The sequence below is a fragment of the Antechinus flavipes genome, chromosome 3 (assembly GCF_016432865.1).
Source record: "Antechinus flavipes isolate AdamAnt ecotype Samford, QLD, Australia chromosome 3, AdamAnt_v2, whole genome shotgun sequence".
In the NCBI taxonomy this organism is placed as follows: domain Eukaryota; kingdom Metazoa; phylum Chordata; class Mammalia; order Dasyuromorphia; family Dasyuridae; genus Antechinus; species Antechinus flavipes.
In genome coordinates this window covers 600,802,654-600,819,195 of record NC_067400.1, presented here as the reverse complement: position 1 = coordinate 600,819,195, position 16,542 = coordinate 600,802,654, and the positions used below count along the sequence as shown (strand labels likewise).

Genomic DNA, 16,542 nt, shown 5'->3' with positions numbered 1-16,542 from the left:
ACAAGGTAAAGTGACTTACCCAGAGTCACACAACTAGTAAATAGAATCTGAGTGTGAATTTGAACTCAAGGAGGATGAATCTCCCTGATTCCAGGCCCTGCATTCTACTATCTGTGCTACTTAGCTGCTCTGAGATATTTATATAATAATGTAAAAAAAAAGACCAGAAACTGAAGAATCTATGAACTCTGATCAATGTAGGAAGGAAGCTCAAGCCTTCTAATCAAATAATCCATCGTCCTCTCCACAGAAAGATGGTGGACTATGGGTGCAGCATGAGATGTCCATCAGGAGACACTAGTCAGAGCCAATGGGCTTGTCTGCTTTGCTTAACAGTCTCTCTCTGTACGTGGAAAGCTTCCATTACCTCATCTGTAAAATGGGGATAATAAAAGCAGCTGCCTCCCAGGGCTGTTGTGAGGATCGAGTGAGATGATAATTATAAAGCACTTAGAACATGCTTGGCACATAGTGGGTGCCACAGAAATGTGGCCTATGAGTAGCCATTGGATATATTTTTAAAAGGACGGTTTGTTCCCACAAGACAAACAAGCTGGGATTAAAATGCTTTGACATCCTAAGGAAAGATTCGCTTCAGAAGCTAAGTATGACCTCTCCACAAGTAACAGCAAAACTAAAAATAGCAACAAAGCTTTTTAAGGCTTGCAAAACTTCATTACCTCACCGGGTCCTCACAACATCTTTCAAGGGAGGTGTATTATTGTCAGTATCTCCAACAGAAGGAAGAATTGGAGAAACTGAGGCACAGAGAAGTGAAATGACTCTCTCAGGGTCCTAGGGCTAATCAGTCTCAGAATGATGATTCAAAGGACCATGCTAAGGGCTGGGGACCCCCTCCCTCCTCAAGGAGCTTACATTCCAATTTAAATTCTAAGTTTAAAACTAGGGACACATCTTTTATAAAACAGATAGAAAATAATCTTAATAGAAGGGAGCAGGAAAGGCCTCCTGCAGAAGTCGGGGGAGGATTAAGTTGGATTTCTAGGAGGCAGAAGTGAAAAGGAAGGGCATTTTCAGCATGATGGACTGCCAACGCAAAAGCGCAGAGATGAGATGGACAGGGGACTGGGGTAGCTGTGTTGTGGGGTCCCTGGTGTGAGGGAGAGGCCTGGATATGAAGAGCTTTAAATGTCACACCGGGGACTTGATCTGGGGAGAGGGGCTCTCAGAGCCATGTTCAGCTCTGGCAACCATAACACTTTATCTCACTGCAGCACGTCTTGTTATTCAGACTCTATAGGAGAGGAAACAGGCTCAGCCCAACCAAATGATTTGTCTATGCTGGTCAGTATCAGGTGCAGAATTTGAACCCAGGTCTTCCCATCCTTCCCCTTCAGTCCCCACTCACATCCACCAAGGGAGTCTCTGGAGGCTTTTCCAGTTTGTCATCTTTCAGTTTTTTCCCCTTCTTGTTCAGTCTCTTGGGCGGCCTGGAATCTTCTCCTAACATTAGCTCCCTACAAGAGACCAGAAATGAGAGAGAAGCAGGAAAGAGAGAGGAAAGCCAGGGGTGAGAAGAGGGAGAGAAAGAAATAGAGAGACAGAGACAGACAGACAAAGAGAGACAGAGATAGAGAGGGACAGAAACAGAGAGATAAAAGACGCAGAGAGAGAAGAGAGAGGAGACAGATAAACAGACAGAAAAGAGAGAAGAGAAAGAGAAAGAGAGACAGAGAAAAGAGAAAGACAGAGAGAAGAGAGAAAAACAGACAAGACAGAGAAAGAGAAAATAGACAAAGATAGAAAAAGACAAAGACAGAGATAGAGATGAACAGAAAGAGAGGCAGAGACAGAGAGAGACAGAGAGACAAAGAAAGAGGCAGAAGAGAGAAGAGGAGAGGAAAGGAAAAAAGAAGAGGAGAGGAGAAGAGAAAGAGGAAGAGGAAGAGAAAGAGAAAGAGAAAAAGAGAAGTGGAAGAGACGAGAATCCAAGAATCCCTTGGGTCTCCAGGGGAGCCCCCACCTGTCCCAGCACCCCCGGCCCTGGCCCCAGCCCCACCCCAGCAGGTACCTGTGGTTCCAATAGCCCTGCTTCAGGTTCTCATAGTAGGGTATGTCAATGTCATCGATCTCCCAGGTACACTGATCATAGGGCAGGTCCTTCCATTTGATCAGGTAATGCACGTCCCCCTTCTTGTCAAAGCTACAACAGAGCCACACAGACATAGAACTGGCTTCTGGGCCCAAGGGCCACGTATGGAGGGCAGGAGGAGGAGGGGACACTGAGATTTTACGTGAGCATAGGGCTTTCCAGTTTATAATACACTGTCGCACTCTGTCCTTCTCAGCAGCCCAGGGGATACAGGTGCAGATTTTAATTAGGCAAATGCACATTACTGAAACCTGAGATGGCGGACGGAGGCCAGAATTAAACTCAGATCTTCTATCTACTGCCCCACCTACTTGTTTTCTCCTAGCTGTTCCCCATACTTAGCCTCCATCTCCCCTTTCCAAGCCTTTGCCCTGGAGATTGTCAAGTCGGCTGAAATGCTGCATCCTTCATGAGACCTTTCCTAACCCAAAGCCCTAAAAATTACGGAGTCCACTCCCCATTTGGATTTTTGTTTATTTTGTCCATCTCTTATCTGGACCCTCCCCAAGTAAAAGCTCCTTGAGGGTGGGGCCCATTCCATGTTGTTAATATTTGCTAGAACAGCAGCTGACACACAGTAGGCACTTTATCAATTGATTGAATCATAGAGGGGGCAGGGTCTCTTTGTGACAGAGGGAGCCTCTGGTATGTGCCCAAAACGCACATGAAACAGACTTGCAAGATTGGAAAGAAATTAATGGCTTCCACAGAAAAGCAGAGACAGGTGAGAATGGTTTGCATGAGTGATGGTTGCACCAAGTCCTGAAATCAATAAAAGTAAGAAGGATTGCCTTGTGACCAGGAAAATTGATGGATTTTTCAATAAATAATTAGTAGTTATCAGGGCTTTGGGATAATATATTTTGGGAAAATTCACCTGTCCAGCTCTGGGCTGGGGGAGGAAGGAGGATTTACAGTGCTTTTAATATGCAATTTCACAGAGGTGAAAATCGTGCATCTTGATTTCCATGGTCTTGGTTTCCTCTTCCCCTTGGCCGTTCTCCCAAAGAGAAGAATCAAAATACCGAAGATGCCCAGTATATGGGCACTTGAGTTAGGCAAAGAGAACTTTCAGAGCATCAGAACCCTAATTAGCAATTCTGGTATCTTAATACCAAAAATTTAAAGACAAATTCAGTGGATAGGAAAGCTAAAGGAAGAGAGCTCAAGATAGGAGCCCCTGTGAACATCAGGTCGCTCTAGGGAAGGTTATTGCCAGGGATGGATTCGATACTTTTGATTCAACAATTTAGGAAGAACCTACTATGTGTGGTAGGCTTAACTGACTTATTGATTGGTCCAACAGGTGCTAAACATAGTTTTTTCTTCTACCTGTTAAACATACTAACAGCACCCCCTAAATTTCAGTACCCTGGAGAAGAGCCCCAGTTACCCACTCTAATGAATGGCTTGAAAGACATGAAACCTGGTACTAAAAGAAAGGCAAATTTTAGGTGAGACCAGATAAAATTTATGGGCCAGGAGATTCTAAGGAAATGAAACCTTGTTTCAACCTTTCTTCATTTTTTTTAAATAACTTTTTATTGATAGCACCCATACCAGGGTGCACTCACTTCTGTTCCGATTTTTCCCCTCCTTCCCTCCACCCCCTCCCCTAGATGGCAAGCAGTCCTTTACATGTTGAATAGTTAACCTTTCTTCTTCTTAAAAAAAGAAAGAAAGAAAGAAAAGAAAACCTTCCTAAAATATATTCATGCCCTTCCCTGCCTCAGTCTAGGACTCAGAAGTAACCGGCACCAGGCTCTCCACCCTCTCACCTGTGATTCAGAATCCGATGTATCATCATCCACTCGGGCTTGATCCCATAGCGATAGAACCTCTCCTCCATCTTGGCGTAATGGGGATCCTTGTTCTTCCTCTTCTCACTCTTGCCCTCCTCATCTCCAGAGCCATAGTCGAAGGCGGCGGCTCGTCCATGTCGTTCTTCCTTTGGTAGTTCCGATACATGACCGTGTGGTATAGCTCCAGCTGGTCCCCGGACAGAGGAGGCAAAGTCAGGACCCGGACACACACATGCCTGGCCCAACTGGGACAGACACCGCCTCTGAGCCTCGGGCAAAGCCACGGCGATGGCCAAAGGAGAGGAACTAAATCTTCCTCCTTCAAGCTCCCTCCCCGTGAATCTCCCCCTGGCCTAAGACTGTATGTGGAGATGGGCTATGGAAGCCCCTTGGAACTGGAAAACGTCTCAACGTCTGCATCTGCAAATGAGGCCCTTCCCCTCCCTTCCTCTTCCTCCTCCTCACCTGCAGCTCCTTCACCCAGGAACAATGCCAGTAGGACAATCCAGCCCACTTCACAAAGAACTCCCGCTCAGGGATGCCTTCCAGAGGCTTGGGCAGAGGGATGCTCGGGTCAGCATCGGGCGGGGGCAGCACAGTGATGAAGGGGGCGGGCGGCTCTGTCCATTTCCAGTGCAGAATCCTCTGAACTTTCCCTTTCAAGGGTGGGCACTGAGGACAGAGAAGGAAAGAGGGGTCCCCAGCTGTTTAACAGCCAGGCCCCCTCCAAGACAGGATTACCTGTTTTGGACCAGCTCTGAAAAGGTCCCATAGAACAGAGAAATAGAGACAGAGAGAGATAAAGAGAGAGACGGAGAGAAACAGAGAGAGACAGAGAGAGACAGAGACATAGAGAGACAGAGAGAAAGACAGAGACAGAAAGACAGAGACAGAGAGAAAGACAGAGACAGAAAAATAGAGACAGAGACAGAGAGAGAGACAAAAAGAGAGACAGAGAGAAACAGAGAGAGACAGAGACAGAGAAAGACAGAGACAGAGAGAAAGAGATATAGAGAAAGACAGAGACAGAGAGAGAGACAGAGACAGAGAGAAAGAAAGACAGAGACAAAGAGAAAGACAGAGACAGAGAGATAGAGACAGAGAAAGACAGAGACAAAGAGAGAGAAAGACAGAGACAGAGAGACACAAAGAGACACAGAGAGAGAGAGAGATGAAGGAAGGGAGGAAGGACGAGAGAGTTGAAGGGACTTCCTTAAGATTTCAGAGCAAACTAATGATATAGTCCTGGGCACAGAACCCAGTACCCCGACATCTGATCTAGTGCCCTTTCCTGCACCTCACACATCCCCTCCTCTTCAGGAAGATGACCCCATCCCAGAAGCCTGTGGGACTCCCAGAGACAGGGCCCCTTCTTCAGCTGCCCATACCAGGGGCTAGGTCTAGAAGGTCCCTACTTGGGGGTCTACTGTCTGGCAAGGTTACTTTCAATAACACACGTCTCTCGAACTTTATGCGGACATTGCTTCATTTGGTTCTCTCAACAACCCCATGATGTAAGTGCTATTATTACTACGATCCCATTTTACAGGTGAGGAAACTTGAGGTATGCAGCTGTTACAGACTTGTTGGAATTCAACTCTAGGCCTTCTTGATAACCAGACTTTCTACTAACCCATGTTGCTGCTCCAAAGAATAAGTGCCCTGGATGGAATTCGAACTCGGGCCTTTCTGACCCCAACCCCAGCATTCGACCCACCATGCCATAGTGCTGGTCACTTTAGAGTGAGTCCAGTATCTACATGGCCAAAGTGAGCTGACCATGAGCAAGCCAGGACAAAGAACAGATACCCCTGGGGAACGAGGAGGTCGAGGGGGGATTGGATCCGCGGTCCTGTTAGGAAGCAAGGACACACTTGAACCAGCTCCCTTTTACAGAGGAGAAACCCAAAGTCCAGAAGTGACCGGGCTTGTCCAAGGCCGGCAAGTGTGGGTATCCGAGACAGGACCTGAGCCAGGGAGGGCTCAAAGGGGCAGGAGATCAAACCCAAGCCAAGCCCAAGGTCCTGATACCATCTTATACATCTGTGTGTCCATGTGTTCACACACACATATACACACACATGCTAGAGGAGATAGATCAAGGGGGCTGGGCAAGGGTCCTGAGGGGAGCAGTGAGCTGGGGGGACACAGGGAACAGCCCTTTCTCCCTAACCCCCCCTAGGCAGAAGCAGCCCCTGAAATCCAGCAGCTGGCCAAGAAAAGAATCCCCATCTTGGCCCCATGTGGGTGGTCAGCACAAATCCCAGCTGCCTGAGGCTCAGCCCCATGGCCCAGAACCAGCACTCTGAGGAGGCTGCCATCTAATTACTTGGTTCCCGAGGGAAAGGAAGGGACCTGCGGAGAGCATTTGTCTCCCCTCCCCAGGGGGACCCTAGGAGGGTGGCACACAGACTGTGTGGGAACAGGCTGTACTTAGGGGCCACGCGGAGGGGTGAGGGACCCAGGTTCCCGGCCACAGCAAAGGGGGATCAGTTTTTCTTGACTGTGTATATGTTATGAGTTTGGTTTTTCTTTATCCCCAATGCAAGGGGGAGGGGAGAGAGAGAGAAAAAATACTTGTTCATTGGAAAAAGCAAAAGCGGGGAGAGAGAACACAGCACAGACACTGAAGTTTGGGCCCAGACACCCCATGCTTTGCAGAAGGGACAGGCCCCATATAAAATGGAGCCCAGCTTTATAAAGTCTTTCAACGGAGGTGCCTGTGGGGCTATGCAAACAGCCATCTCCTATCAGCCAGTTCAAAGGAAAATAATAGAATCAGAGAATCACAGCTTGGAGGGCCCTTAGAACCCGGGAGGTCAGAGCTGGGGGGGCCCTTAGAATAGAGAATGTCAGGGCTGGGAGGGCCCTTAGAACAGAGAATGTCAGAGCTGAGAGGGCCCTTAGAACCCGGGAGGTCAGAGCTGGGAGCGCCCTTAGAATAGAGAATGTCAGGGCTGGGAGGGCCCTTAGAACCCAGGAAGTCAGAGCTGGGAGGGCCCTTAGAACCCGGGAGGTCAGAGCTGGGAGGGCCCTTAGAACGCAGGAGGTTAGAGCTGGGAGAGCCCTTAGAACCCGGGAGGTCAGAGCTGGGAGGGCCCTTAGAACAGAGAATGTCAGAGCTGAGAGGGCCCTTAGAACCCGGGAGGTCAGAGCTGGGAGCGCCCTTAGAATAGAGAATGTCAGGGCTGGGAGGGCCCTTAGAACCCAGGAAGTCAGAGCTGGGAGGGCCCTAAGAACCCGGGAGGTCAGAGCTGGGAGGGCCCTTAGAACACAGGAGGTCAGAGCTGGGAGAGCCCTTAGAACCCAGGATGTCAGAGCTAAGAGGGCCCTTAGAACAGGGAATGTCAGAGCTAGGAGGGCCCTTAGTACCCAGGAGGTCAGTGCTGAGAGGGCCTTTAGAATATAGAATGTCAGAGCTAGGACCTGGCTTAGAACAATAGTTTAGAACTGAAGACACTCATCTGCTCCAAGTCCCTGACAGGAAAAGCTCAGTCACTGACCCCACCACGATCACTGCAGCAGGGAAGGGGAAAGCTAGGACTCCACCGCAGCTCCTCAGGTCCCAAACCCCCTTCCCTTTCCACACACTGAGCCACCTCTCCCTAACTCCTGGGTCAGGGCACTTCTACTGGACACCTGGCCAGGAATGGAGATGACCACTGGGGGGCAGAGCCCCTGGAGGTGGCCCGGCAGAGCCCCCACTGGGGGCAAGGAGTTAACAGCCCAAGGAAGGGGTGAAACACTCACTGTACAGCGCGGGCAGAGCCATTCACCATTTGGGATTTCCGGCAGTGGCGGGTTCAGGCAGTGCAGGTGGTAGGAGGAAGGGCAGGTATCGCAGCAGAGAAGCTCTCCGCCATCCTTGCACACGCGGCAGAACTCCATATGGTCGTCCTCTTCCTCCTCGCCGCCCTCCTCGTCCTCCTCCTCCTCATCCTTTGGTTCCCACTGGATGCCCTCCTTCTCCTGCATTGGGAAAGAAGGGACTCCCTGGGCCTGGCCCCCCCAGGTCCCACCGCTCCCCCCCAGCTCCTTGTGCTACAAGAGGGACTTTCAGCCCCCATCCCGGAGCAAAGGCAAGCCCGAGCTCCCGGATTCCATCTCATCCCACCCTTCCCTGGAAACCAATGTACTGGAAGAGGCTGTAGCTCTGGATGGAGAATCCTGGTAAAGAGACTTCTTCCTTTGCTGGAGATGCAGCTACCCCAGCAGGGGGCTCTGACTGGGAGCCCACCATGTTCAGACTCTGCATCTCTGCCAGAGACCCGCAGGCCTGGGGAGGCCTCTGGGACATTCGTGGGAACTGGGGAGCAGGGCCACACTTACACAGTGGGGGCAGCTCCATTTGCCCTCCGGAGCTTTCTCCATCTCCGGATCGAGGCACACCAGGTGATAGGCCCGGGGGCAGGTGTCGCACAAAATGATCTCTCCCCCTTGCTGGCAGACCTCACAGTAGTCTTGGTGGTCTGTCTCGTAGCCATCCCCATCTTCGACTGAGGCCCCCGAGAAGCAGACAGAGAAGGGGGTCAAGGCTGGCCCTACCCCATGTCCAAAACCTTCCACCCGTGGACGCCTCAAATTCTACTATTTGTGAGTCATTCCTTTGAACTGAATATTCCCCGCCCCTCCTCACCTTCTTTAGGAGCCAAAACTAACCATATTTCCATGTCTATCAAGTTCACTGTGAATGAGCCTATGATTGGAGGGACTGAGCAGCCCAATGGGGAGGGGGTGCTGAGAGGGGAGGGGGTAAAGGGCTGCTGTCCTGTCCTGTGTGACCCTTCTGGGGACTCCTTGACCTCTGAACTCTTTTCAGATGCTCACAATGTTTTTTATTCTTTGACTAGGAAGCCCTAGATTGGAGCTAAGGGATGTCCATAGAAGGAGGAGGCATGAGAATGGGCTTCCTTGCTTAATAGCTGGAAACGGCCAGTAGGAGAAGAAAAGGCTTATAGATCATCTAGCCTCTTCATTTTCCAGATAGGGAAACTGAGGCTCATGTAGCAACCTGGTAGAGCAGACCTTAAGAGTCCTTAGAGTGGTACAAGCCAACCCACTCTATTCTGGTCCATCCACTTCATTTTACAGATGGGGAAATTGAGGCTATGCTGGAGCTTGCCCATAGCACTCTCTTTTCCTCCCCCACAACCATCAGAAGAGCCCCCTTTGTGTCAACCATTCCCAGAATTCCTACTTCTCTTCTTCTTCCTTCTCCTCTTCCCCTTCTTGCCCAAGGCTGAAGAGCACTCCGAGCGCATGGAAGAGCTGTTAATACTGGCGCTGTCAAAGTCTGACTCCTCCCGGTCCTCTTCCTCACTCTGCAGGGGAAAGGATGAGAAGGAACCAGCACTTACTAATTGCCTGCTATATGCCAGGCATTGTGCTAAGTGCTTCATAAATGCAATTTCATTTGGTTTTCACAACAACCCTGGGACATAGGTACTGTTATGATCCCTATTTTCCAGTTGAGGAAACTGAGGCACACAGAGTTAAGTGGATTGCCCAGGATCACAAAGCTAGGAAATATCTGAGACTGGATTCGATCTCAGGACCATCCTGACTTCAGACTTGACATCTATCTACTGTTGTAGGCAGAAGAAACGTCCAAGTATGGACCAGAGAGGCAAGACCATCTCTGAGATCAGTAGTTATTGCCAAGGAGGACAGGAGACTGCTTAATTCCATCACTACTCATCATTCAATCAATGTGCATTTATTATACAACTACCACGTGGCAGGCCCTGAGAATACCAAAATAAAAATGAAGCAATCCCCATCCTCAAAGAATTTGCATTCTGTCTTGGCAGGGGACAATACCTGGGGTCCCCAAAGATACATAAATCCCAGGGAAGGGTGGGTTTGCATATGTCATGGGGAAAATTGTGAACATTCGCTATGTGCTTAAGAAAGACTTGGGCACAACTAAGGGTAATGCAGCTTTTTAAAAATGAATGCCAAAAAATGCAAGCAGATAAAAGAGAAAGAAAAAAAAGGTAGGTAGAAGGGAAGGAGGGAAGGAGGGAGGGAGAAACAAACAAACAAGGAAATGAAGGAAGGAAGGAGAAAGAAACAAATGAACAAAGGAAGGAGGAGAGGAAGGAGAAAGAAAGAGAGAAACAGAGACAGAGAAGAAAGAAAGGAAGGAAGGAAGGAAGGAAGGAAGGAAGGAAGGAAGGAAGGAAGGAAGGAAGGAAGGAAGGAAGGAAGGAAGGAAGGAAAGAAAGAAAGAAAGAAAGAAAGAAAGAAAGAAAGAAAGAAAGAAAGAAAGAAAGAAAGAAAGAAGAAAGAAAGAAAGAAAGAAAGAAAGAAAGAAAGAAAGAAAGAAAGAAAGAAAGAAAGAAAGAAAGAAAGAGCAAAGACGGAGGGAAGAAGAGACGGAGGAAGAAAGGGAGAGAAGAGACAAAATTTTTGAACTCAGGTCCTCCTGACTTCAGGGCTGGTGCTCTATCCAATGCGCCACCTAGCTGCCCGGATGAGAGATAGGTGGTGATGGTTACTGAAAAGCAAAACTGGGCTTTGGGTAATTCAGTGACCAAGCTCAGCCCCCCTCCCCGTCCCCCCCTCCCACCTCCTCCCCAAGAAACAAAACTGCCATTTCCTGGGCAGAACTCTGGGTTTAAAACCGTCCATCTCCTCTCGGCCTCCGTCCGCGTGTTGGTTGGGGAGAGGGCAGGGAAGACAAAGCCAACCCCAGAGGGGCGCAGTGGGGGCGGCGGGGAGAGCCCGGCCCCGGCTCCGCTTGGCCGCCGCTTGCTCCTCCCCACCTTCCCTCGAAACCTGGCGGAAAGCAGCCCGGGAAGCCAGCGAGGCCTAATCGGATAATTACAGAGCTGGCTAATTAGCCCCTCCGCATGGTGGCGTGGGAGGGCGGGCTCCCGACGCGCGCCACACAAAGCGGAGGGCTGGGGCGCAGCGGGCCGTAGCCTGCTCCGGCCTCCTGACCGGGAAGGGAGGGCGGCGGTTTCGGGGACAGGGCTCCCCGCCAGTCCTCCGCCTCCTTCCTGGAGGAGCAAGGAGCAGGAAAGAAGCCTGGAGAAGAGAACAGAATCCCGCCCCCAGACCTGCTCCCGCACTTAGCAGGCCCCCAGCCTCGGCTTTGCGCCCTGTAGAGCCCAAGCTAAACGCGTTCTCCTCCTCCCTTTGGGCCCCTCCTAACTTCTCCGGCCCGCTCCCCTCCCCCAGGCGCGCCATCCCGGGGCCGTTACCGGCCCCTCTCGTCAGCTTTCCCTCCTCACGGTCCCAGCCCTTTCTCGGCACCCCACAGAGACGGCCGGGCGGGGCCCCGGTGGGCAGAGCCCTGCGCCTCGGTTCCCCAGAGCCCTGCGCCCTGCGCCCCGGCTCCCAGAGCCATCGGCTCCCAGCTCCCAGAGAGCCCTGCGCCCCGGCTCCCACAGCCATCGGCTCCCAGCTCCCAGAGTCCTGTGCCCCGGCTCCCAGGGCCATCGGCTCCCAGCTCCCAGAGAGCCCTGCGCCCCAGCTCCCAGAGCCCTGCGCCCCGGCTCCCAGAGCCATCGGCTCCCAGCTCCCAGAGAGCCCTGCGCCCCGGCTCCCAGAGCCATCGGCTCCCAGCTCCCAGAGAGCCCTGCGCCCCAGCTCCCAGAGAGCCCTGCGCTCCAGCTCCCAGAGCCCTGCGCCCCGGCTCCCAGAGCCATCGGCTCCCAGCTCCCAGAGAGCCCTGCGCCCCGGCTCCCAGGGCCATCGGCTCCCAGCTCCCAGAGCCATCGGCTCCCAGCTCCCAGAGCCCTGCGCCCCGGCTCCCAGGGCCATCGGCTCCCAGCTCCCAGAGAGCCCTGCGCCCCAGCTCCCAGAGAACCCTGCGCCCCGGCTCCCACAGCCATCGGCTCCCGCCTCAGACATTTGCTCGCTGGGCGCTCTGCCTGTCTCGGGTTGTTCCATATCTTCAATGAAGATGATGGCTTACCTGCCAGGACTACGGTGAGGACCAAATGAGATGTCTGTAAAGGGCTTAGCGCCTTGCCTGGCATATAGTAGGTGACTAATAAATGCTCATTCACTCCTCCATGGCCATGACACTGGCCCTCTCCCTTAAGCTATGGCCCTTGGTTTCTGTCTTCAGTCCCTCTCCTTTCCAAAGGAGATTTCCCCTCGGCTGCCAAATTGAGAGTTTTGACATAATACTGACCGAGCTTCTCCCCTGCTCAAGAAGTTTCAGGGGCTCCCTCTTACCCCTGGGTAAAATACAAACTCCTGTGTTGGGTTTTTCAAGCCCTCCATAATCTGACTCCAATCTATCTTTGTAGATAAGTTCCACATTCCTCCTACATTCCAGCCAGATATCAAACTTACTGCTCCCTCCTCTGGACCAGATGGTCCCCCCCCCCAATCCACTCCCTTCTCCCCTCCTCTACTTCTTAGAAGCACTGACTTCAAGGCCCAGCTGAAATGCCATCTCCAATAGAAGGAAGGAAGGAAGGAAGGAAGGAAGGAAGGAAGGAAGGAAGGAAGGAAGGAAGGAAGGAAGGAAATGATAATTTATTAAGTACCTACTATGTGCTGAGCCCATTCAAAATATTTAATTATCCCACCTGCTCTGGAAGGAAATAGGTTCCAGATAAGCAAATTGAAGCAGACAAGGCAGAGTGACCCCCAGGGGTGCACCCTGCTCACACCCGGACACACATTTTCATGCCCCCTGCACACCTGCACTCACACTGACTGCCGAAGACTTACCGAGGAGCCCTTTTTCCTCTTGTTAGCGATCCCTCCAAACCGAAACTTGAGGCCGGCCATTTTTTTCCCTTTGCCTTTTTTCTTTCCATCCTTGGAGCCTTTGATTTTCTTCCTCACACCAGGCCCTAAACGAGACAGAACATGGTCACGCCAATTGCCCAACCCAACAGACACAGCACCCCCCTGCTGGCAGCTAAGAAGGGGCTGACCTCTTTTTTCAGTTTTCTGTACCCCAACAAAAGAACCAGTCGCATTGAAAGGAGGCAAGCTGCCTTGGGAGGTACTGAACTCCCCCATCCAGTCTTCAGGCAGAGATAGGATGCCTCAACTACACTTACTAGCTGTATGAGCCTGGGCAGATCATTTAACTTTAGTGTGCCTCAGTATCCTCATCTGTAAAATGGGAATAATAGTAGCAGCAACTCTCTCCCAGGGTGGGGCAAAGATAAAAATGAAATATTATTTGTAAAGTGCTCCAAGTGTTATATAAATATGAAGTGTTGTACAAATAAATATAAAGTTATATAAATATATAACATTTATAAATACTTAGTTCTCTTTCTGGATGTTGAAGGGGTTAAAGACTGGACTAAAACCACTGAGTTCTCTGGGATTTCCCATCAGAGGGGATGCAAACGCCAACTGGAGCCATTTTATTCCCACTTAAGGTGCAAGATCATTTTTTAATATTAGGAACACAGATTTCCCAGAGGAAGTTTCTTCTATCAATGAAAATCAGCAAAGCCAGTAGCAAGGACCCAAATAAGTGCTCCCTGCTGGAGCTGCCTCCCTAGATCTGTCTGTCCGTCCAAACCTCAGATTGGAAGCCTTCCCAAAGCACTTTGTCTGAATTCTGATCCTTCTGTCCAAATAACTCACAGAACCTTTCTCACCTCCTTCCTGCCACCATTAACGTCAGTGGCAGCGATGTTGGCGTCAAGCGTGAGCTCTCCTGCCACCTTTCTCTGCCCCTTCTCACCTGGAAACATCTCTCTACAACCATTCTCGCTCTCTACAAGTTGCCAGCCTCCAGGGCCCATCCCTCAGCTGAACCCCCCCTTCCCTCCAGAGTTCTCGAAAACTCTCCATCTCCCGTTTCAGGCTCTTTTCTCAAGTCTCTTCTCTGCTCCACTCAACCCTGCTGGCCATCTTCTATTCCCAGAGACCTCTGCTCAGCAGGCAGACCGCCAGGCTTCAGGAGAGGGATGATGGCTGGGGGGAGAGCATGGGAAAGGCACACTTTGGGCTGGGGCTACGGCACCCAGTGAGGGGCTCTGGGCCCAGCTGAGAAGGAACTGAAGCCCTCTCCTTACTGGCACAGATCACCCAGATGGACAGCTCTGAACAAAGCCCCACTGCCCTCACTCTGGTCCCATCTCCCTCTGCATTGTAATATCTCAGTGCCAGAGCTCTGATTTTTCTCCCTGTGGCTACTCTCTCTGGCAGAGCAGATCGAGACCCCTCCATTCCTCAGCAGTTGTTGATGAAAATTTCTAGAGTAGAGGGAAATTGTCCCCTGGAAGCCAGCCTTGTGGGGAATGAGCCACTCTGAACATCGTTGGGGTTGCCCCCAGAAAAAAGCCACCAGTTCATCTGGGAACTTATGAAAAGCCTTCCAACACTCCCCGGGGGGGCAGGGTATTCTGCTGGCATAGTTTTTGGGAACTCCAGGTCCCCCCAAGCCATTGGAGGAAATGCTCCGTGCACTGACTGACTGATAATGGACTAATTCTCATGAGAGGGAGTAGGGATGAGGAGTGGATCCGTGATTTGACCCTGCAGGGAATCCCTGGTAAGGAAACACTCCCCTGACCATGGAACCTGGCACTTTCTGTGCACCTTAGAGAAACTCTTGAGGGAGGAGAGGGGCCGGGTGCCGTGTCCAGAGTCACATGGTCAGTAGGTGAATCCACGCCTTCTCGGCTTCCAGGCCAGCTGTCACCATATGGCCACATGACATGGGACACAACAGGTGCTTAATACATACTTGTTGACTGGGAGAGGCAGAACTGAGTCCCTTGGTGAGCCAGTTAGAGAGAAGATCTTGTTATTCACACAATAGGACAGAGGGACGGCTACATCCACAGCCCCATCCCAAAGTGTGGCTTCCCCATTCTCTCACCCCAGACACCATCCCTATTGCCTACATCCCTCTATGTATGTCTGTGATAAGAGGCTTGCTTTTATTTATATTCCTAGTGCTTAGCATAGTGTCTAGCATATAGTAGGTGCTTAATAAATGCTTCCTGACTGGCTTTTGGGGGCATAAACCACATTTTTTGTGTGTTCCTGGTGCTTAGCATCGTGTCTAGCATACAGTTGGTGCTTATTAAATGCTTGCTGACTGGCTTTGGGGACAGGAACAACTTTTTTTGCTTTTCTTTGTGTTCCTGGTGCTTAGCATAGTACCTAACATACAGTTGGTGCTTAGTAAATGCTTACTGAACAAGGCTCTTTGGGATGGACACCACTTTTTTGCTTCGCTTTGTGTTCCTAGTGCTTAGCATAGTACCTTACATACAGTTGATGCCTAGTAAATGCTTGCTGACTGGCTCTGGGGACAGGAATCACTGTTTTGCTTTTGTGTTCCTGGTGCTTAGCGTAATGCCTAGCATACAGCAGGTGCTTAATAGATGCTCACGGATCAGTTGATGGGAGTCGGACTTCGCCTCCAGCTGCGATGGGCCGCTTACCTTTACCCTCCTTGGTCTTGGCCTTCCGGATGGGCATGGGCTGGATGGGCTGAGGCGGGCTGACGGTCAGCGGTGGCGCGATGGTGACGGTCTCCACGGCAGCGGCCACTGCCGCCGCCGCCGCTGCCGCCGAGCTCCCCTTGAAGGGATTGTTGGCGCTAAACTCTCGCCACTTGGCCCCCAGCACCGTCATCATCTTCGACATGGGGATCTTGGGGTTCTTCTTGGCAATGAGTGGCCTGAGCAGGGGAGAAGGGCCCAAAGAGAGTCACCCCCACTGCAGATCCATCAAACCACCAGCACCCTCCGCTCTACTGGGTGCAAAAGAAGTTGCTAGTCCCATTCTACAGACTGAGACACTGAGGCATGGAGAAGGAAACGGCCTGGGCAGAACGGAGATGAGAGGGAAGGACAAAATCCCCAGATCCTGATTCTCCCAGGCTGTCTCCCATTGAACCAAGCCAAAGTATTTGCTGGGATGACTGAATGGTGCATAGAGCTCCGGCCCGGGGTGAAGAAGGCCCAAATCCAGATCCGGCCTTAGATATTTACTAGCCATGTGATCTTGAGCCCTCTGCCTTCCTCAGTTTACTCAGCTGTACAATGGGGATAATAATAATAAGTTAATCCTAACTCCCAGGGTTATTGTGAGGATCAAGTGAGATCACTGTGAAATACTTTGCAGATCTTAAGGCACCACACAAATGCCCGCTTGATTATTAGGCTACCCCAGTACAACCCCCAAGAAATCCTGGGTCTGCGGGAACTCTGAAGCCTCGGCCAGAGACCTGACTTCAGAGACCAGGAGTAGGCTAATGGACCAGATGGACTCCAGCCCTGGGCAAGAGAATGGACCCAAAAGGAGGTGGGGCCCCCTCAGCCCACGGGCACTGAAGTCAACAAACACCCCCTTCATTCAGGGTTAGACTCTGCCCACATCAAAGGGTCGTTGCTGGCCCACGAGGCGATCCGGCCCCCCTCCTCCATTTGGCAGAGCATGATGAGAAGTGACTTCTCCGGAGTCACACGGCCAGAAAGCCCCCGACTATTCCCTCGCCTGCTACTCTACCTGCTACTCCACCCTGCCTCTCCTCGGATGGTGGATCCCAGATTCAGAACTAGGAGGCCCCTTGGAGGCACGTGGCCCAACCCCATTTTTACAGATGAGGAAACTGAGTCCCAGTAGTAGAGTAGCGCTATAAACCCAATCCTATCCTCCAGGTCTCCTGGCTTTCCAACA

At 51.3% G+C, this 16,542-nt stretch overlaps 1 protein-coding gene across 1 annotated transcript in view; it reads right to left on the bottom strand.

The window, feature by feature from the left end:
* Nucleotides 1-16,542, bottom strand: part of CHD5 (chromodomain helicase DNA binding protein 5) — a 142,677-nt gene that overhangs the window by 54,137 nt on the left and 71,998 nt on the right. Inside the window, 10 exon segments of the mRNA XM_051988709.1 lie at nt 1,370-1,478; nt 2,033-2,164; nt 3,892-4,033; nt 4,036-4,102; nt 4,381-4,587; nt 7,666-7,884; nt 8,245-8,411; nt 9,113-9,236; nt 12,610-12,734; nt 15,303-15,541. Of these exon segments, the coding sequence (XP_051844669.1) occupies nt 1,370-1,478; nt 2,033-2,164; nt 3,892-4,033; nt 4,036-4,102; nt 4,381-4,587; nt 7,666-7,884; nt 8,245-8,411; nt 9,113-9,236; nt 12,610-12,734; nt 15,303-15,541 (1,531 nt within the window).